The sequence below is a fragment of the Pipistrellus kuhlii genome, unplaced genomic scaffold (genome assembly GCF_014108245.1).
Source record: "Pipistrellus kuhlii isolate mPipKuh1 unplaced genomic scaffold, mPipKuh1.p scaffold_m20_p_13, whole genome shotgun sequence".
NCBI lineage: Eukaryota > Metazoa > Chordata > Mammalia > Chiroptera > Vespertilionidae > Pipistrellus > Pipistrellus kuhlii.
This window is the reverse complement of record NW_023425438.1, coordinates 11,760,500-11,783,032: the sequence shown is the minus strand read 5'-3', so window position 1 is coordinate 11,783,032 and position 22,533 is coordinate 11,760,500. Positions and strand designations below refer to the sequence as shown.

Sequence of the window (22,533 nt, the reverse complement as noted above, 5' to 3'; positions counted from 1 at the left end):
GAAATCCATGTAAGCAAATAATTTATATTTGTGTGTCCCTGTAAAGAGTAATGGTGTTAAACCCTGGTATTGAGTCTACAAAACCTGCTTCCGTTCAGTAACATGAAGTGCTCCTTCAAGTATTTAAGGATCTTTCATTTGGCTTTTGGTGTATTTATAAATGTTAACTGTCAAATACAAATGCATATATTCAAGTTATATTTCAGTATTAAATTATATTTTAAACTCTTTTGGAAAGAAATTTTTATTCCAGACAATTTTGAAAGATGCACATTTAAAAATGGAGTGAACTTTAAAAAAAATCAAATTAAAGGAAAAAATGTATTTTTTCATGGTAATGTTACTGACTTACAAAGTTACCACACAGGGTTGAATTTCATAAACTTTAAATCCCGTGGTATTCTATTGTTTTCACAGCGGTGGCTCTTTTTTTTTTTTTTTTTTAGTCCAGTGACAGGGATTCTTCACGGGCAAGAGTGGCAAATGTGTGAGAGAGCCTCTTCTCTTCTCTTCCCTGGTTCCCCCCTCCACCCCCCACCCCTCGCTCCTTCCTACTTCTTTGCCACTTTTCTTCCTGTTTAACCTCATCAGTTGGTTTATTAACTCTTCCTCCCTCCCTCTCCCCCTTCCCTATTGTTTATTGGGCACTAGGAGAAAGCAACAACGAAGGAGGTAAAAGTCTTTGTCTTTAAAGAGAGTAGAGTCTAGCGGGGAGGGTGGACAGTAAGCAGTGGTTTTGCTGTAGTGTGCTAAGTTTAGTGGTAGAGGGGTGGGCACGGTGTGCACAGGGGTGGGCACGGTGTGCAGTGGTTTTGCTGTAGTGTGCTAAGTTTAGTGGTAGAGGGGTGGGCACGGTGTGCACAGAGGGCCTGTCTAGGAGGGGTGTCTGGCAAAGGTGACAGTGAGTGCTCACACCTAGTTAAAATTAACCAGGTACACATAGGAAGGAGGTGAGAAAAGCATTTTAGTCACAGACAGTAGCATGAGCAACTGCAAGAAGATGATAATTCAGTTTGGCCGGAATGTGAGGGTGATCGTGTTTGCTTTTGCTAGTAAACTGTTCGCAAAACCCCTCCAGTGGAGAGAATATTTTGAACTTAGCAAGATGCAGTTGTTGGCAGTGGCGAGAAAAGCACCAGGTGTTAGACCACTGGAGTCAGACCAGACCTGGGTTCGGCAGCCTTGGTACTTGGTTACTTGAGTTCTGTCCAGGAAGGAACTCAGAGCCCAGGCTCACACTATAGGAGTAACAGAGGTAGAGGGAGTGGTAGAAGTGGGCTCAGGCAACAAGTCACAGAGGCAAAAGAAGGGGTCTTGGAGCTTAGGAGAAGAAGGTTATGGGAAGGGGTGGGAGAAGGGGGGGAAAGGTGAGGGTGGAGAGGGAGGGGAAAGGCACAAGGCTGCTTCCAGGAGGGAGAACACTTGGGGTCCTCGCCCTGAGGGCTTTTAAGGGTGAGATTTAGGGGAGGTCCCAGGAGGAGATCTTAATAGAATATTCATCAGCTTTCCAGGTGTGTGCCTTCAAGGTCGTGGTCCCCACTGATTGGTTGACGCCAGGGCAGGGCCATTAGTGCAGCTGGCCCTGGTGTCAGCTATTGGTCTGGTTTTGCTGTTTTTCTAAGCCTGGAGCTGAAACACAACTTAGATGCACATGACTTGGGTCAGAACCTCATTGTCCCGGCGGTGTAATGCTTGAGGGCCGTTCTCCAGCCCCCTCTCCAAGGTTGTGTAACCAGCAAGACTGGCAACAGGGAAGGAAAGGTCAGGGAGTGTCTGATCGGTAAGATCAGTGATACGAAAGGTCAGGGGGTCAAACCATCTGACCAGATACCTAGGGGAGGAAGGGCCTTGTTTTTCCAGTTTTGCCTGTTGGCTAGACAGCCGGGGCTTTCCGCCCTGCTGATCTACTGTACCTCGTCCGTCATCCTTGCTCTACTCATGTCTTTCTAACTGCCTACCACACAGTGAGGTATGTCATCGAGGTAAATTGCCAGTTCATGCCAGAAATAATAATAGATTACCATATTTTGAAGTTTAGTACTTAAAAAAAAATCAGTCACCATGTGGATCATGCTCTGATAACCATTTCAGAAAAAAAAGGAATTCTATAATTAAGCCTTCTTATATTTTGCATGAAAATAATGAGTTATTTTAATGTTTTTTCTTTTTTTTAAAAATAATAAATCTTTATTGTTCAGATTATTACAGGTGTTCTTCTCCTCCCCTCCCCTCACCACCACAGCTCCCCTCCGCCTGATTCCCAATCCCATCCCATGCCCTTACCCCCGCCACTGTCTTCATCCATAGGTGTAAGGTTTTTGTCCAGTCTCTTCCCGCACCCCTCAGACCCCCTTCTGGTTTATAGGTTGCTGCTCAACCATGGAGCCATGCTGGCTGGGTGAAATATTAAAAAAAAAAAAATTATATGACTTTGTAGAGCTCCAAGTAATTGCGAAGTGAAAATTCTCTCTTTTCTTGCAGAACGACAAAGGGGAGATGCCTGCCGATGTGGTTCCTGACCCAGTGGAAATGCCGTTGGAAATGGCCGATGCTGCGGCCACTGCCAAGGAAATCAAGCAGATGCTGCTGGACGCGGTGCCCCTGCCGTGCGATGCCTCCAAGCCCGTGCCCCTGAGTTCCGATCGTGCCGCTAGCAAGGCAATACTGACCTCAGCCGGCCTGAAGTTGGGGGACCGGGTGGTCATTGCAGGACAGAAGGTATAGTAACCAACTACGATGTCTACAGCTGCATTCAAGGTCACTGTGCCTGCGGTCTGGGGTGCCGAGGCTGCATCCAGTGTGGTTAGTTTTGAATCTTGGACAAAAGTTCAGTATGTAGGTAGAAAGATACTTAATGGAAAATGTGAAATTGAAATGCCTGTTTACCATAAAGCATGATTTAAGAGTATAAACTTATGAACTGAATAATGAAGACATTTCACTTGAATGGGAAAGGAGCGACTCTCGAGGAGCTGCCGAGTGAATGGAGGGGCAGCCCCTGCCCTCCTCCCTGATGTTTCCCCCACACCTACTAGTGCTTCACAAAGACGAAGTCTGATTTACTGAGAAAATGGCTTCAGAAAGGGCGGTAAGCTGCAGACTGTTACACTGAGAATGACGCTTACCGACTTCCAAGGGAATATCGTCACAGGACATTTGTTAGCTTTTCGTTGTCCTATCTGTGGGCTAAAGTACCAGGAAATTATGAATTTAGAACATTGGTTTACCTTAGGATTAATATTCAGCTTCTTTCGTAGTAATGAACATATCAGTCAGCTGGGTTCATCTTTATCCTCTTGTTTCCAGTCTTTTTATATATATATTTTAAATTAATTTCTTTATTGATTAAGGTATCACATATTTGTCCTCAACCCCCCATTCCTTCACCACTGGTTAGGCTCATATGTGTGCACATAAGTCCTTTGGTTGATCTCTCCCTTTTATCCCCACCCTCCTTTTGAGGTCCAAACAGTCTGACCCATGGCTCCTTATCTCTGGGTCTGTTCTTGTTCATAAGTCTATGTTGTTCACCATTTGAGTGAGATCATGTCCTACTAGAAATATACTTATAAGAATAAAAAATGAGACAAGCAATAATCGTTATGCTGAAAGGGATATGAATCAGTCTGTAGTGAGCTATCAAGAATATATTATAAAATTTTCAAAAGCCTCCTAATATTTAAATCAAAAAAGGGAGAAAGTAGAAGAATATCATGTAAGAAAAAATATCCTGAAAGTAAATTACATCTAGAAAATTTGTACTTTAGAAAATTAATTGTAATGCTATCAGCAAGACACCCATGAAAAACACACATGGTGTCAAAACAAGCCAGAAGAAAAACATTGGTGGAAAAAAATGAAAAAGGATGCTAAGTCAAATTTATAGAAAATATTTCTTTATTAACTTTTGGTTGAGAATATGTTTGTATATTTTCTTTACATTTTTTTTTTTTTTAGCCAATTGCTTGGCTTTTCATTCTCTTAGGAGTGTCTTTCAAAGAGCAGAAATGTTAAATTTTAATCAAGTCCATTTTGTCAACTTTTTCCTTTATGGATTGTGGCTTAGTATATCTAATAAATTACTATATTTTCTTCTAGGAGTTTATAATATTAAGTATTACATTTAGTTTTGAGTTAATTTTTGTATAAAGTACTAGTTGTAGATAGAAATCCTTCCCTCTTCCCTCCCCTCCCTTTCTTCCCTTCTCCCCTACTCTCTCTTTCTTGTTTTTCTCCCCTCCATCCATCCGTTTCAGCACCATTTTTTCTTTATTAAGATATTATATATGTGTCCTTATTCCCCCATTGCTCCTCCCCACTCATGCCCTCACCCCCCTGGCGTCTGTGTCCATTGGTTAGGCTTATATGCATGCATACAACTTCTTTGGTTGATCTCTCCCTCTTACTCCCACCCTCCCCTGCCTTCCCTCTGAGGTTTGACCATCTGATCAATGCTTCTCTGTCTCTGGACCAGCACCATTTTTGAAAAGACTATTCTTTCTCTCAAATTGCCTTTGCTTCTATGTCAATTGACCGTATAATTGTGGGCATATTTCTGGGTCCTATTTTGCTCCATTGCTCTAATGGCTGTGCTTTCTTCAGAACAACTCTGTCAGATTGCTGTAGCTTTATAGCAATTCTTGCCATCGGATATTTTTAGATCTTCAATATTTTCTTTTTTTAGTTCCTTTGCCTTTCCACGGACATTTTAGAATCAGCTTATAGATTTTTGTAAAAAAAAAATCCTGCTGGGATTTCGAATGAGTTATGTTAAACATAGATCAGGCTGCGGAGAAGTGACATCTTAAAAATGTCAGGTCTTTCCATCACAAATACACTAATTTACATTTTACTCTAATTTACATTTTCTTCAGGTTGGAACATTAAGATTTTGTGGAACAACTGAATTTGCAAGTGGGCAGTGGGCTGGCATTGAGTTGGATGAACCTGAAGGGAAAAACAATGGAAGTGTTGGGAAAGTCCAGTACTTTAAATGTGCCCCCAAATACGGTAAGGAGGAGCCTATCTGACGTAATGATAATTAAGCTCAAATACTCAAAATTTCGGAAAATAAAACTCTGTCTCCCTGCCCCCACTCCCATTGCTTATTAATAACCGAAGGGGCTGCATTTTTCCTGCCAAGAGCAGCTCAGGGACTGGAAGGCGTGCTCACAGGAGACCACCAGGTCCTCGGGCCTCCGAAACTCCTGCTTGTGCTGGTATCATGACTGAGCGGAGGACTTTGTTATCAAGAAAATACAGAGCCTGGCGGTTGAAAACTTGACAGATTGGAAAGCAAATGAGGCCAACTTTACTTCCAGACTCCTTAGCTGAGACATTTCTTTTTCCGAGAAATGATTGTTTAATTAAATTCATATTCTCTTTCTCTAACACACACACACACACACACACACACACACACACACACACACACACACACACACACACACATACACGTGCGCGCGCACACGTACCCTTGACACATTGATTTCAATTTGACGCTTACTATGTTGTGAATATTTTTCCTTGCCATGAAATATTCTTCTAGAATTGTGGTCACATGTGGCTCTTTGGCCTTTGAGTGTGGCTCTTCCACAAAATGCCATGGCCTGGGCGAGTCTATTTTGAAGAAGTGGTGTTAGAAGAGGTTTAAGTTTAAAAAATTTGGCTCTCAAAAGAAATTTCAATCGTTGTACTGTTGATATTTGGCCCTGTTGACTAATGAGTTTGCCGACCACTGTTCTAGAACATTCATTTCCCTGGCTGCACCATATTTCATCTTATTTCCCGGCGGGGAGGCAATATGGTAAATTGCTGAAGAGTGTGGGCTTTGGAGTCTGAGTGCATGGGTGTGAATCAGCTTCTCCAGCTACCAACTGTGTGACCTTTTTTCTCTTCTTGTGCCTCAATTTATATTTTATAAAATGGGGATAACAATACTACAAGGACTATGAGGATTAAATGTGTTGATGAATATATAAAGCCCCTAGCATAGTGCTTGATTCCCTGTAAGCACTCAAAAAATGTTAGCTATTTGCTAGCTGTTACAAATTTATCCAAATGACCAGTTTCCTTCTGTCATACACTTATGATGGAGCCTCATTTGCTTGGTCCATTACTAATTTTTTTTTGTTTAAAAATGATCATTGTATAAGATTTTAAAAACATAAAAAAGGAAAAAGAAGAAAACCATCTATATTTTTTTTCTGTTTAACAACTTTGTAACAAAATTTGGATTATATATAGTTATATATATTCTGTACTTTTACTTGACAACCAATATAATTTCCCTAAATTTTTAAATATTGTGATTTTTGTGTCTCCACTTTCTTTTTTTTCTAATTTGATGGATGAAAATTTCTGTCTGAATTCATATTTCTCTGATTGTGGAGAAATAAAACCCTTAAATATTTCATGGTAGTATATGTATTTTTTATTTTATCTTGACAGTTACCAAGATATATTCATATTATTTGTCAATTAACATTTTGGGATATTAGTGTTTTTTTTTTAAAGCAGTAAGAGTTTTTAAAAATACAGATACATATTTAGGATATGAAGCCCTTATATTTCTTACAGGTATCTTGTTCAGTTTGTCATTTGCCTTTGAACTTCATTTGCAGTGTTTTTGAACATATAGTTTTATGTAGTTAAAAGGCCTTTGCCTTTTAAAATTTCTTACATTGCACTTAAGCTTAGCTAGATCTTCCTAATATAATCATTAGTTCTAAGTTTTATTCTTTTGAATGTTTTATTTTTTTTAAACTACATTATTTAAACAATTGGGAATTTATATGGTTAGTTGTGAGAGATGAAGAATTTAATTTTAATTTTCCTCTATTAGCTAATTTTGGCATCTGTCAAGCAGACCAAGGGCAAGATCAAAACCATTAGCAACACACATGGCAGATGTAAATCAGATGGCTGGGAAGTGCTTATATTGTAATATAATATAAGATCTCATCATCCAAAGGAGAGGCATGCTTGATTAGGACAAAGCTGGATACCCCCAAGAACTTTGCCTCTGTCTTCCTTTACAAACTTGAAGGCAAGTTGGGGGGCAAGAATCATGTGTTGGGTTATGCAAAAGAATGGGAGTAATCTTCCTGCTAAGCCAGCTTGGTGTTCTGAGTTCAGTCCAAATGGGCTATAGAAGTAAACCAGAAATTGCTTTGGCTCTTGAAATCTTCTTGCTCCTCACAATATGCAAATGTGACCTCAAAATCTTTGGGCACACATCTTCAGTAGCATTGTACATTTATATTTCCAGATATGTAGCATTGTACATATATATATTCAGTACATTTATATTTCCAGATATAAAATAACCTCCCCCCCAAAAAATTCGTGGCAATACAGAATGTGATCATCATCAACGGCTAGTGTATATGTGTGTGTATACGTGTTTGTCAAAGAAAAGAATAGAAAGTCAAGGAAAATTGGGTAGGAGGGAGACAGAGCAGAACATTGTGGATAAATCAAAGAAGTAGGAAAATCAGGGTACGGCATTGTAGAGTCCAGGGGGAGGAAAGAGTCAAGATCACTGATGACAGTTGTTATACTTGTGAGCTAGTACAAAACACTCACGTTCTGTAGAATCTTGAACATTTCTACAATTTTATTTTAAAACAAGTTAGTTCTAATATATTACATTTTACTCATGATTTCATTTAGGTTATAAACACTCAATGGAAGTGTATAATATATATATTAGGACTTTATTTTCTTTTTAAATATCTGGACTTTATTTTTTTTTAAATAAAAATGTCTTAGCAAGATCATCTTGTTATTTATAGTCCATATCCTCTGTGATGTCTGTACATACTTACTGATACTGTATACTTTTTTTTGGATAAACTTATTTTAAATGGAATTCTGTACTCCCAGCCATTGCATTTGGCACTCCCTCCCTGTGTCCATGCATGCCTACTTCCCCAGCACACACTGTATTGTTTCCGACCGGCAGGAGCCGAGGGCTAGGCGTTTAGGAAATGTTATATTTTATACTCAAAGGATTTTTTATTTCCCTGTATGTGTAAGGCACATACAGGCACATTCAGAACAGTGGGGGGAATGCAGAGATGAGCAATACTGAATTTTGTCTTCTAAAGCTGTACAGGCTTGAAGAGAGATAAAACGTGGACATAAAAAGCTTTAATGTGGGAAAATATGAGTCTGAAAGGAAGTAGCGATAAAGTGACACAGAAGAGTGGTTTTTATATCATATAGTGTGCTATTTGTCAATATCTTAGAAATGATTGTAATGGAAAACTGTGACCTTTACTCTTTTCTCTTTCCCCTGTATTTCACTTAACGTCTGATTATGTGTCTTGTATGGGGATTCTCAAGTTATTGTGTATGTTGTTTGTCTTGACAACTAGCTTGTAAGCTCTTTGAGGGCATGTGCTGTGTCTTTCTGTCTGTCACTACAGGACACCTAGTGGGTGCTAAAAAAGAACTTAAAGATTGATATTACTAAGTAGTTGTACTGGTTTTGAAATGCTTTTTTTAATTGCTTAACACCAAAATTCTACATTCTCCCTTAGGCATTTTTGCACCTCTTTCAAAGATAAGTAAAGCAAAAGATCGAAGGAAGAATATAACCCACTCTCCTTCTACAAAAGCTGTGCCTCTCACCAGGTCCCAGAAAATTGATGTGGCTCATGTAACATCGAAAGTGAATACTGGTAGGTCCAACCAGAAAGTTAAATATCTCCTTCAGCATTTCAATCTTATTTGTGGAATGTCTCATAAGTAGATTGTTTCACACCCCCTTTGCTACCTAACTACGAATCTAATAAAACCTGCATCTTAGTGTATTTTTAAAGCTCAGTCATAGTTTATGATTTTAATTCCTGATAAGAGTATTTCAGATCTGTTCCTTCCTTTCCTTCCTTCTATCTCCATAATCTTACCATTCTCCTCATCTAACATCAGAGTTAGAGTTTATGCCTCTAAAAATCTTTCATAGTTGCTTTATGTTTGTCACCTGTTCAGGAGTTTCAGTCACTTGTGTTTTTTTTTTTTGTGTTTTTTTTTTAATCAGAAGAAAAAGCCAGGTCTGACTCCTGGACCTGGCAGCCAGAGCGCTTTGTCTGTTTGATGAAGTTGGATGGTTTGCTGCATCCCCCTGTTCCTCCAGGCAGCGGGCAGCACGTTGCTCTCCCTCCTCCCTGAGAGCTTGGTCTCAGGCTAGCTCCCCAGCGCAGTCATTTGACTTCTGCCTTTTGAGGCTTCAGTGATTCTGTACCTCCTTTTTCAGATCCTGTTTCTCCATGAAAACTTGCCCAGTGACCCCAGATCTCTCTGATCTCTTCGTCCCCTAACTGGTCCACACTTTGATCCACACCACCTGACTGTTCTTTGTTCTTTTAGGTTTTGTCCTCTGACTCCGGTACTCGGGCAGGTCTTTTATTCTGTCAGTGAAATTTGAAACTTTAAATGAATGGTGAGGGCCTTTTGTCTGTTTGTGTGCTCTGCAGCACATTGCACAAAACAGTAGTGCGACGCATACTCGCTCACTCACTCAGACCCGATGCAGAAAAGGCTTTCTGCTGGGACCGAAGGATTCTGTCCAGCAACTTTGGTGGCCTTTCCAACCTGTTCTGTTGTTTTTTTTTGAATATCCCTGTGTAACACGGCACTTCCTAATTGCTGTGGTTTTGTAAAAAATACTTCTTGGCATCCAGTAGAAGAAAGCCTCCTACCCTGAATTAGTGTCTTACCTATTTGTGCCCTTATAAATCACACTTCTGTGTAAATTTTAGGAAAAACCATTAAGTTTCATTTAAAATATATTTGTTGACTTCTTAATGGGTACTGCATTTAAACTTCAAATCAGGGTAGAATGGACATCTTTACAATATTCAGTCTTTGAATGATGAGCTTGGGATATCTGTTTAGTTAGGTCCTTCAGAAGTATCTTAATCAAATTTTATAACTTTCTCTACAGATGTCTTGTACCTGTTTTGTTAGGTCTATTTCTAGGTCTTCATACTTTTAGAAGCTATTGTAAATGGAATCCTTTATGCTCAAACCCCAAAGTTCCCAGCAGACAGGGAATGAAAGCTCAAAGAGAAGCCCTCCACTTCCCGTTTGGGAGACAGAATGTGGAGGAAATCTTCCTGAGTGCTTCCTTCCCCCTTTGGCTCTTCCCCAACCCACCCTGGGCAGCCCTGTGTGGTGCAACAGGCCCCCGAACCCTTGCCTATGACCAGAGAAACTGGGGTCCCAAGAACATGCCTGGAATCCCCACTAGTTTTCCTTCTTTTATTTTCACACCTTGCCCCAAGGCAGAATCTGCTTCAGGAGATTGTAGGACAGAGCTGGGAATGAAAACCTAGACATTGTATCCAGAATACCAGGAGGGCCCCCCCCCCCCCCCCCCCCGGGTAGGAAAGTATCAGGGAGACCATGGATGAGAAGGAGCTCAAGAAAGTGACCTGAACATGCTGGGTGTGAAGTCTTGGGCTTACTCCCAGGTTGGATTTGCTCGGATCTGCCTGGTCCCACTCTGGTGCTAGGTGGCACAACACATGAGATGGATCGCAAAAGGGCTTTGGCAACTGGACTGACATTGGAACCACAGTCACAGAAGGTGGGGAACTTTCAGCCTGAACCTAACTGGGTCAACTTCTGGCCAAAACAAGACAAAACAAAACAAAACAAAATCTCCATTGGAGTTAAACAGGACCCAGAGTCCTCTACAATAATATTCACAGTCCATGTGATACAACTCAAAATTGCTCAAAATGTGAATGATCAGGGAAATATCAATATCTCTCAAAGGATGATCAAAAGATGCCTGTCCTGAGATGATATAGAGTTTAAAGAAATATAATAACCAGTGCTCCTAGAATTAAGGAAACACTCCTTAAACAAATGGAAAGTTTCAGTACAAAAATGAAAATACAAAAAGAACCAAATGATGCATGTGTACACACACACAGAAGAATGGGGGTAATCTGAGATCAGTGGATTTTATCAGTGTCAGTATCCCGGTTATCTATAATAATAAAAGCATAGTTTGGCTCAGTGGATAGAGCGTTGGCCTGCGGACTGAAGGATCCCAGGTTTGATTCTGGTCAAGGGCACATCTTGGTTGTGGGCACATCCCCAGTAGAGAGTGTGCAGGAGGCAGCTGTTTTTTTCTCATTGATGTTTCTAACTCTATTCCTCTCCCTTCCTCTCTGTAAAAAAATCAATAAATATATTTTTAAAAATCCTATATAATAAAAAGCTAATATGCAAATTGACCAAATGGCAGAACAACCAGTCACTGTGATGAACACTCATCACCAGGAGGCAGAAGCTCAATGCAGGAGCTGCCCCCTGGTGGTCAGTGTGCTCCCACAGGGGGATTACTGCTCAGCCAGAAGCTGGGCTCATGGCTGGCAAGTGAAGTGGCAGTGGCAGGAGCTTTTCCTGCCTCCGTAGCAGTCAGACATCTTCTGAGGGCTTCTGGACTGCTAGAGGGTATAGGCTGGGCTAAGGGGATCCCCACACCTCCCTCTGAGTGCATGAATTTTATGCACTGGACCTCTAGTATAATAATAAAAGTGTAATATGCTAGTTAGACGGGACAGCCAAACAACCTTCTGAATGACTTTCTGGATAAAGCCAGGATTGAGGCAACTGACAGGCGCTGGGGCTGCGAAGGCCTACTCTTGCACGAATTTTGTGCATCAGGCCTCTAGTTTTCTATAATAATAAAAGCATAATATGCTAATTAGACTGGATATCCTTCCGGACGTCCTTCCAGATGAAGCTGGGGCTGCGAGGGCTGAGTCCCTTGCATGAATTTCGTGCACCAGGCCTCTAGTGTTGTTATAATACGTTTTGTAAAATGCTATCTTTGGGGGAACTTAGGCAAAGTGTACAAGATCTCCCTGTATTGTTTCTTACCACTGCATGTGAATCTCCGGTTTATCTCAACAAAAAATTAAAATACAAAGAAAGGACCAAACAGATATTTTAGAACTGAAAAGTAAATTCACTCTGGGTTGTTTCACAAAGTCTCTTACCCACCTGTCCATTCAGCTCCTGCTGTTGCGGCTCTGGCCCGCAACATTCCTGGCCTGTGTAACAACTTCTACCTGGTCTCTGTGTCCAATCTCTCCTCTAGTTTCCGCCTCAACTGTGCTGTCAGGGTCTCATCACTCCCCTGTAACTGTTCTTGCCAGTCCTCCTCTCCAAACCCGTCAGAGGCTCGCTCCTTATCGAAGGGTTCCAGTCCTTAGCCAGCACTGCCCCTTCTAAGATTTTACTCTGACCGAATCTCTCCAGTTTACTTGTCCCCCAGCCCCAGACAACTCTTTATTCTAGCTCGTCCTTGTCTGACTCTGTCTTTAAGACTTTATTTGGTTCCTCCAGAATGCCTAACCCCCAGTTCTTTCTGACCACACCTCCAGTATTCTCTAGAACAGTGTTTCCCAAACTTTTGACATATGCGTACCCCTTCTATAATTTTCGTAACGCTGAGTACCCCTTGTACTCACGAGAACGTACAATTAGGTGCAGCTAAGCACGGTGCAGTGCATATCCCCACCAAACTCCGGTGCAACGCGTACTCCCACCAAACTCTTCCCATACCCCTGGGGGTACGCGTACCACACTTTGGGAAACACTGCTCGAGAAGAAATCAGACCCACCCCCTCAAGACCCATCTCAACACGCAATCTGGTGGAGGCATTTATTTATCTTTGTAGCCACAATTATTGCCCCCTCTTCTTCTGCTAGTGCTTATTATCAAATTGTCCTCCCATTTTAGTTATCCATCTCCATGTCTTTCTACCTCACTGACAAGGAAAGGTCTCCCATAGGGCTCAGACCATGTCTGCTTCATGTTTGCGATGCTACAGTACCAAGCACCGCTCTCCACCCAGAGTGCTTTGTGAGTGAGTGGGACGGGAATGGATGTCGGTGGAACTGAAAACTGGTGCAGTGCCCTAGGTTTATTGTTTACATAATTTGGTTCTGTAGGATTGAAACAGGAGTCTTAATAAGGGAGAGTGTTATTCATGAGCTTTTTTTTCTTTAGTGAATTTTTTGTGGGAGTTGGGTGTATTGAGAGTCAGGTAGTCATTTTCAAAATACCAGTGGCAAAGGATACAGGATATTTTACTACCTGACTCTCCCTTAAATGAGTAATTATTTGTGAAATTTGTTTTTACCTGAAGTTTAGTATCTAAATAATGAACTTGCATGCTCATACCTGTGAAATGATGTAAATCGTTTGCAAGTCCTAGCAAGTGTGCAACTGTCCCAGCTCAGCTGCATTTGTTTGCTTTGCCGGCCAGCCTTGTGCATGCGTGTCTGACAATCCAGTAGCTGTGCTGTAAATGCTTTCTGTTATTTAGATTCCTTAATGGAGTGTTAAGTACGTTTAAAATACACTGTAGTGATATTTGGGGAAACAGGTTTTCAGGTGGGCTATGAATGCATTTTCCCCCCTCTCCCTTTAAACAATGAATTATTGGCCCCTGCTGTCTGTGGATTTATTATCCAGCATGTTTTCAGAAGTGGATAAGATTTAGGTGGAAGGGCTGTCTGTACTGAAAAAGAAAGTTTGTTTTTATGTGTAACGATAAGCAAAATTCTTCTTGCTGAGCGTGCTTCCTGCTGTGTTGCAGGGTTAATGCCACCAAAAAGAGACAGCACTTCGGAATCAACGCTTTCGCTGCCGGCTGGTGAGGAACCGAAAACCGTGACGGAGAAAGATGGTAACACACTTCGTAATTCTGTCCTCAAAGTGACATCTCCTGGTGGCACTTTAAAGAAATTTAGTGACATAACTTCTATGGGGCTAAATTTTAAAGTTTTTCAGGGAAAAATCATTATAGTAAACATTTGTCCTTGAAAAATCTCCTAAGCAGCAATTACTCAAGTATGTATATGTTTTTATATAAAATCCTGCGAGGTGCAAAAATGCCTAAGATCACTCTTGCATACTTACATTAGAAAACTATATTGAGAGCAAAAGGACATTACATAGTGTAAATGGCTTGATAAAAAGATTTAAAGTTGCCTTTAGCTTTCAAATCATCAGGTTGAATAGATCAAGAATAGAAAATTCAGGAGTATTCCTGCGTGCCTTCAGGTTAATTCAACACATTTAAATATTAAACTTTGTTACCTTAACACATATTAGTAGTATTGTTTGCATAATAAGATGGGATTGTACTGTCCATCTAAAGTGAGAGGCGGAGGGAGTGATAGGTAGTCAGCTGAAGTCTCCTGATGTGACGACGTGGTCCTGTATAAGATTGTCATCAGACAGTCTGATTCCTTAAAATACAGCTGCTTGGGTTATAAGGTCTTTTATGCATCAGCTGTCTCTGCATGAAACCAGGCATGTAATTCAGCACCAGGTAATCCACAATTGGGGAAGCTAAATGGCGAGTTTCAGGAGGATTTACCTGGAGAAGTGTCTCATCGGCTCACTTCCTGTGCTCGCCCTTTGACGTGTTCTTTTCCTTTCCCCGTGTCAGTTCACCTGCCTGGATCCATCAGCAGCTTGTCCTCTGCATCTTCCTTGGAGCACAAGCAGAGCCGCCCCAGGAAACTGAACGCACGTGGCAATGGCAAGCAGACCACGAGCAAAAGCCCGTCTGAGCCATCGAGGGCCAGCGCTGGTATCTATGGCTTTTTCAACCAGGCTTTCTTGGTGGTTTTTATCTTGGTCTGTTTGTAAGTAGATTTGCTCTTTTTAAATGTGTAGAAGGAACCCTTGACTTCAATCAGATTGAACCTCTTGCACCCTTCCCTGTGTCCCCACAGCCCCTGCCTCCTTCCCAACTCTCAGCTCCTCACCTAGCCTCTGCTCACGCCTTTCACCCATCTGGTTGACCTCTATTCCCCATGTGTCTAAGGCCTCCCACCCCTTAAGGTTCATTATAGAACTCTGGGACACACCCTCAGATAATTGGAAATGTATGGTTTGCCATCTTCCCTATCTCTTTCCCAACATAAACCAAATAATAACTAACATGTATTGTATACTTACTACTTTGGGTACTATTCTAGGCACTTTACATACCTTATTTTATGTAATTCTCAAAATAAACCTATGGAATAGGTACCAATGTTAACCTCATTTCATGAACGAGGAAACTGAGGCTTAGGGAGGAAAGCCATTGTCGTGTGTAAGTGGCTGCCCCGGGCTTCACCCCCAGGTCTGACTGCTGCTTTCTCTGCTGCTGTTTAGTCCATCTGCGTCCCAGGTCTCGTCAGCTCTTCCCCACGCCACAGGGTCCCCAGTCCCCTCCAGGCAGACAGTAGTGAACTGAGCCCTTGCCTCAGTACAAGCGAGTCTACACTGCCGCAGTGTGGGCGACCTCACTGTGCTGTTGGCTCAGACGGGCTTTGTGGAGTCTCTTCACATCGCTGCTCCTATAGGACTGGACGTTTCCATGTAATTTAATATGAGAGCTCTCACCCTCAGAATTTCATTTCTCACATCATGCATATTGGCTTCTGCACATGCTTTTGTGTCATCTTCATATTTTAAAAGCATACTTCCTCCAGTTTTACCCACTATTTAAAACCCTGTAGGAAGGGTCAGAGGCTCTCCTAATACGTTGACCATGATGTCCGGCTCAGATGTGGTTTTAACCAGCCGAACCCTGCCAGCATCTGTGCAGCTTGAATCTGAGAGTTTGGGTTTAACCCAGGTGTGCCACCTGGCTCCTGTGAACACCCTGGCTTAGTTCATTTCTGAGTTTGTGTCTTTCCTATGATTATAATTCTCATGAAAAACATGCTGAGACTGTGAAGTGTTATGAGATATTAGTTACTTGAGGGCCTAGGGTTGTTTGGCATTGCCCTTTATCCAGGTCTCCCTCCTCCTCCTCCCTGGGTTTATTTGTTGCCATAGTTTCTCCCCTTTCACAGGGTGACGTACCCTTTACCCCCTACCCTCCTGTGGGGTTCTCTAGGTCTCCCCAGATAACAGCTGTTCTGCCTGGCTGTGGGGGTGGGAGAAGCCGCCAGGCCCACCTTTTCTCTGTTATAATTGGACAGCTCTCTGGGCAGGATTCTCCAGGACTTCTGATGTTTAACAGGGCATTTCAGGGTTTCAGCTTGAGTCAACGTGAGGAGTTTTGTTCCTAATAAGGAAATCAGATGGGGGTCACTGGAACCTTATAGCAATTTCACCTCCAATCACATTCCTATGTGTATCATTTACACCAAGTCCCAGTGAAAGACTCTAATTGTAGGATTTTACAATTGGCCAATGGCAGCCCATGGCCAAATCCAACCTGCCACCAGTGTTTGTAAATAAGGTGTTATTGGAGCATGCCACGCCCACCCTGTCCATGTCAGCTTTTGTGCTGCAACAGCAGAGCGGAGTCATCGTGACAAAGCTGAAAGCACTTACTCTCCAGCCCTTGGAATGGGTGCCACCGGGCAGTTCGGACAGATTGATCAGGAATTGTGTGTGTTCAGTTCCCATGGCCAGAATTTTCTCAGGCAACTCTTCACGTCTCCTTGAGTAGCTTGACCTCACATGGGAGAAACAGAAGTGTAGATTGGCGATCTTCATCCGGTGCGCCACAAGAACTTTCAAAACATGCAATTCCTGATGACTTAGCAAAGGGCACTGACCTCTTTCCCTTAGTTTGTCAAATAAAAAAATGACAACAACCAACATGACAATGATGTGAAGGAATCAAAATTGCATCATTTTTTTTTGTCAGATCGGCAAAAAATTATGTTTTGGCATGCACAGAATTTTAGTCATTAGCTTATGTGTGCCAGGAGATGGACAGGTCGGCACTCGCTGCTGTGGACGATTTATGTCGAAATCTCAACCAACTGGACTGGTTAGAAAACGTAGTGATTTTTTGGCTAATGTGTTTTCTTATTTTTTCCCCTTTGTTTTTTCTCCTCTTTTCCTGCCCTAACCCCTTTCCCCCACCAACCGATGACGCAGGTTTGAATTCTTCAGCAAGTTCTGGAGGAAGTAGTGCCCGCCCCACGGGGGAGCTCCAGCTGGGGGACCGGGTGCTGGTGGTTGGCCAGCGGCTTGGCACCATCAGGTTCTTCGGGACGACAAACTTTGCTCCAGGTAACGCGTGTGTGCGTGCTTCGTTCAGCTCGAATTCTGTAGAGTGCACACGGTTTAACATGTCACATGCAACTACAGAGAACTTCCGAGGAGCCATTGGTAGCTGTGGCGCAGGAAATGCACAACAGTGATTAGAATGCAGACATTTTCTTGCCAATTGTGTTTTAAGTGGCCCAGTGTTAGAAGTGGTTGTCACTCTCCAGTCTCTCTGATTGCTGAGTGTGCTCAACCACAGAGAAGACACGTTAGCGTCAGGTTTTTGCTGAGGATAATCTTGAAAATGAGTAGATGGTGAGTTCACTGCACAGCTTTTATCAGAGAAAAGCAAGCAAGGTTCACAGGAAAATGACAAAGCTATTGCCTGCCCCGGGATCTTAGAAATATCTTTGTGTGTTTATGTATTAATTCCCACCCAGACTTCTATTGAGTCCAGAAGCAAAGGTTATTTTCCTTTTGCATTTTCAGTGACTGAAATTTCAGGTAGAAGCCACTTGAGTGAAATCACGTTCGTCTGTTCTAAGTAGCAATGTGCTGCTTTGACAAATGGTGGCATTGCTGCCTGTAGGGACCAGGTTGCCCAGAACAATGTTTTTTAAAAAGCCGGCAGCAGCCTGTGAAGGGTCTGAGCTTTCATCCTATTTGCAAGCTAACCAGGTAGATTGCCATGGTTGCCTGGGTGCAGGCAGACACCGGGGGCTCCTGGGTCAGAGACAGAGGACTTCAATGCTCACAACAATAGCAGGAGCCAGAGTGTCACCTTTTTTTTTTTTTTTTTTTTTGCAATAGTTCCCTGGGCCCCAGTTCCTGAAGGTGAGCTAGGGGCCAGGTGACACTGCAGGCCCAGGACAGGAGCTGTGAGCTTAAGGCATCTGCACCTTTACACCAGACAGTAAGCGTGCCTGTCATTCGCTGGGGGGGCAGGGGGGGGGGGAGAAGGCGCGACTCTGTCTCCTCCAAGCTTGTTCTCTGTAAATAAGCCAGTCAGTGCCTCTGTCCATGGAACACACAGAAATATGAGTGCGTCATGCAGCATTGTCTGCACATATGTTGTTGCTTCATTAACGTCACTTGTAATTGTAGTCCAACTAGTTGATTTGAGAGGGGCCATGTGCTTTATAATTCATGTTTCTCTTAGGCCTCCAGGTAGTAATTGAGCATAGTTAGGATGTTCTTAATACAGTTTTCAAAAACTCAGGAATCCCAAAGGCAGGTTTTTTTTTCACAGTCGCAGTATGTCTTCTGGGTTTCCTTTCTGTGGTTATGTTAGACAAGGCTGGCGTGGTTCATCATTTAGTTTGACTTTTAATTTTTTTTAAATTCCTAATGTGAAGCACTTAGAAATCTGGAGAGTAATAAGCAAAGTAATATAATAAGTAATATAATAAAGGTTAGACACTTTTTTGTTAAAGTCATTCGACCTTTTAGAAAGTAGCATATATTTCTCGTGGCATCAAAACTTACGTCATTCAGTTCTGTGGTGCAGTGGTCCTATCTCGGCGTTCTATAAATGATAAGATCTAGCCCGGAGAGGATCTTGTTTAGTGTCCTTAGCATTGTTATAAGGGCCACCTCTGAAAGAATATTGTCTTTCAAATGAAGATACCTGTACCTCACCACGACCTGACAATGTGTAGTGGCTGTTAATAACACTTGTCATAATGCCTTTGTGTGTGTGTGTGTGTCACACATTCTCAAGAGTTATATGGTAAGCATGTAGCAGTTGCATGGTATATCACTGATAAAAAGGGAAAATGCAACAAATTATATAGGAAAACATCAGCAGCAGAAGGAAGTAAAACTTGGAAAATTCTAACTCTGGCACTCAGAGAAATAACGGCGGCCACCAGGTGGGCCTGGCTAATGACGTTCTGAAATGTGATGACCTACTTTCAGGGCGTTACTTAGGGCCATGCAGTAGGTTTGTATCCATTGCTCTGTACTTGTGCACAGTAGGACTATTTACTACAAAACAGTCTTGCAATCTTTCCAACCCAAACTCCAATATTTGAAAATGAGCTCAAGAGGGAAAAATACTAAGAACTTCCAGGTTGTCTCTTTAGACATTATATAACTGACTCTTTGAACTAGTAATTGGAAGGAAACAATATTTTTGTATTTTGGAATTTATAAGTTGCAATAAGTTTCTTAATATCTACATCTTCATTTTTTTATTTGATACTGATTGTAAGGGACCAAATATAATGAGTACTGTATTATCCTTTTTAATAAAAAATGGGATTTTTTTTTGCACTTTAACTGTCCTGAGTCACCTTCAATTTGAGAATCATTCAGAGGATTGTCCACTTACCTAATATTTACTGCCCGACTGTCCTTTTTGGGCTCTAGAAAAGGAAATCCTATGACTTTCCTCAGATTAGACTCCTTTAAACATTCAAAAGTCTTTTTGAAAATCCTTCCTCTTAGATAACCTAAATCTTTTCATTTAGATTAAAAAGAATATTTCTTTTCACCCTGAGTGGGGAAAAATAAGAGTTACCATGATGTCCAGTCATATTTTCCATTTGATTTGCGTCCTCCTGTAATGATTGAGGAGCTGTTTGTGGTGGTCTAACACTGGGAGTAAAAAAGAGGTTGCTGGTTCCTTTATCCATCTCAGTACCGACACAGCCCATGTCACCCAGGCCAGGACAAGCTCTGGCTCATCACAGCTCTCAGACACGTTCTGGTCATATTACTTGCATTACAGCCGATCTTGCCAAATTAGTGTTTGTGCATTTTAGCTTTCTCTCTTAATGTGCAACTCTGCAGTGAAGCTGGTAAAACGTTTTCCCTGTTCGTTTTCAACTTTTCCAATCTTAACCTTTGACAGCTGAACGATCATGACAATCCTCCCTCACTCCGGTCATTTGTGAAGCTGTGAACCCATCCAGACTTTGGGTTTGGGTAGCAGCATCACCGCTTCGGCTCCAGGGCAGATGCCCTTAAAGCGCCCGTTCTCCTTCCAGGACAGTGGTACGGGATAGAGCTCGAAAAGCCGCACGGCAAGAATGACGGCTCCGTCGGCGGCGTGCAGTATTTCAGCTGTTCTCCGAGATACGGAATATTTGCTCCCCCATCCAGGGTACAAAGGTGAGGAAGAATGGAGTTCATGTTTATTCACAAGAACGCCTTGTCATTTGCCGTGGTTTATAGTCAGAGCCCCTAATTTTATATTGAAGCCGCGCACCGATTACGCTCCTGTCTTCTTTCAGGGGGTTAACCAGCCACTGCTTTCAGAGAGGCTCATGGAAAGCTAAATTTGCTTTGCTGAGGATTTGCAATTTTAAAATCCTCCTTTATTCCTCATTTGCAAACCCTATGAGTACGTGCAGGCTATAAGAAGTGGCGTTTGCCGCGAACACACTGGGAGCAGCGAGCTAATCTGGCATGCAAACAAAAGTGAAAATGCTCTCTGATTGCTCCAGGCGCCCCATTCATCCTCCTGCAAACCTAATGGGACCAAAATGGCTTTTCCTCTGATTTCTTTAGTTTTCAAAAATAGATAGGCAGTAGATCTTCGGGGGGAAGCGAAGCTTCAAGTATTTATGTGTAATATACCTCCCCAGTGGCTCCTCTTAGCACAGTGCACCTTTGTACCGGCTCACTCTGGTTTCAGAAAATCAGTCGTCATGAAATTCCAGGTGCCGCTCGGTAGAATGACTTAGGTGCTGCAAGAGGTTGGCTTGGCGTGCTTTCCAGTGGCTGGGAAGTGGGATGCTAATCTTAAGCAGGAAATAACATCTACGGTAGAACCACATTCATGAGATGGGTCTGCAGTCACTGTGGGAGTCTCTTCCAGCTCACGTCCAGCCGGACTGTGTGGCCAACTCCTGGCACGTTTAACAGGTTTTATATCCTTTTGCTTTCTCACTCTAATGACTTATAATTTTTGTATTAATTTTCTTCTACGATGTACTCGATATAATGATATAATTTTCTTACTATTTATGATACTATAGCATTTAATATAAGCTTTCCAGTTTATAAAGTGTCTTCAATTAAATGTTGCTTTATTTGACCCTAATAACTTTTTGTCAGCTGAGTTGGGAAATTGCGGGAGCTAATCCAAACATTTACTGAGCATCTGATGAGCGGTGGGCTTCGTGCAGTGCACTTCATTATGAGCATTCCCATATTGCAAGTGAAGAAACGTGGAAGAGAGAAAGAAATTTAGCTAAAGTCTCACAGCTAGTGTAGGGGAGGAGAAACTTCCTTCACTCTCAGGATGAGTAGCTGGACTGGGGTGGGGGTCTGTGAATTAAACCGACAGCAGCTAGATTAACAGGAGAAAAGACATTATCAGTTCATTAAATTTTATTTTTACGTGCACGGACATCACAGGAAGAAATGATACCCAAAGGAGTGGCGAGGTTGGAGCATTATAGAGCATCTTAATAGGGGAGGAGGCAGGGAAGGCTGCTCATGGGGGAGCAGGTGGTTGTTAGGAAAGGTGAGTGGGCACTTAGGAAAACGGACAGGAGGTAGGAGGGTTTGTGACGATCTCTGTCTGGGTGTGGTGTCGACTCTAGGCTCCTCTCGTGGCTGAGTCGGTCCTCTCTGCTCGGTGAAACTCCTGGGTAGGAGGTTTACAACAACCGAGTTCTGAGTTTGAGGATCCATTTTTAGCAGCATCAAGAGAAAGTTTTCCCTGGCATGTGTTGATTCTCCTGGACCTTCAGCTCAGAATAACTCTTACCTCAGGATGGCCTGTGTGTATGCGGGCGGAGGGGTTGGGGGGGGGGGTGTTTCTGATCTCCTTTAGTGAAGGGCACATAGGCCCCAGCCCAGGTTTGCTATTTTTTTGTTGTTTTCAAAGACCTCACTTTTAGAAAGGTTGCTGTTTTTTTTTTTGGTAGTCATTTCATAATGAAGAAAAAGAGGTCATAGCTAATGATTAGCATTAATGTTACTGGTCCAAGGTCTGCGTGCCTGACATTTTGAAAGGCCAAAACGCAAAACATCAGAGTTTGCAGCAAGAAAAGGTTTATTGATAGAGAAGTCAACAACTGAGGAGATGGGAGTCCTCAAATCCATCCCAAGAAAGTGCAGAGTTCAGGCTTCTTTTATGTCAAGAGAAGGGGAAGTGGGAGGGGCGAGAGGGGATGGACAAGGGCCGCACAGACCGACACGTCTGGGCACCCGCAGGAGTCCCAGGAAGACCCGAAACCTCTTCGTTCTCAGTCCATTGACCCCAGTTGATTTGCATCCTTTCGGGAGGCTCCTGCACATCTTTGACAAGCAATCATTATTGTTGTACACATCTTCCCCATCCCCTCCGGAGAGGCACCTCCTAGCAAGGGGCTGTTTGTTTGTTTGTTTGTTTGTTTAAATTTCTTTATTGATTAAGGTATTACATATTTGTCCTCATCCCCCCCATTCCCACCCCACTCCCCTCCCCACGAATGCCCCCACCCCCTGTTGTCCTTGACCACTGGTTAGGCTCATATGTTTGCACACAAGTCCTT

The 22,533-nt window shown here is 42.4% G+C and overlaps 1 protein-coding gene across 8 annotated transcripts in view; it reads left to right on the top strand.

The window, feature by feature from the left end:
* The window catches only part of CLIP4 (CAP-Gly domain containing linker protein family member 4), a 48,592-nt gene that overhangs the window by 16,684 nt on the left and 9,375 nt on the right, over positions 1–22,533 (top strand). For 6 of the 8 annotated variants that reach the window (XR_004987357.2, XM_036434874.2, XM_036434871.2 and 3 more), the window contains 7 exons: positions 2,482–2,718; positions 4,875–5,010; positions 8,547–8,687; positions 13,632–13,720; positions 14,483–14,633; positions 16,934–17,068; positions 20,035–20,158. Coding sequence is in view for 7 of the 8 variants with exons in the window: in XM_036434874.2 (XP_036290767.1) it covers positions 2,482–2,718; positions 4,875–5,010; positions 8,547–8,687; positions 13,632–13,720; positions 14,483–14,633; positions 16,934–17,068; positions 20,035–20,158 (1,013 nt within the window). In the remaining variant the exon portion in view is untranslated. Of the gene's footprint in view, positions 1–2,481; positions 2,719–4,874; positions 5,011–8,546; positions 8,688–13,631; positions 13,722–14,482; positions 14,634–16,933; positions 17,069–20,034; positions 20,159–22,533 lie in introns of all 8 variants that reach the window. The other 2 variants (XM_045580568.1, XM_045580569.1) reach the window with 2 other exon arrangements.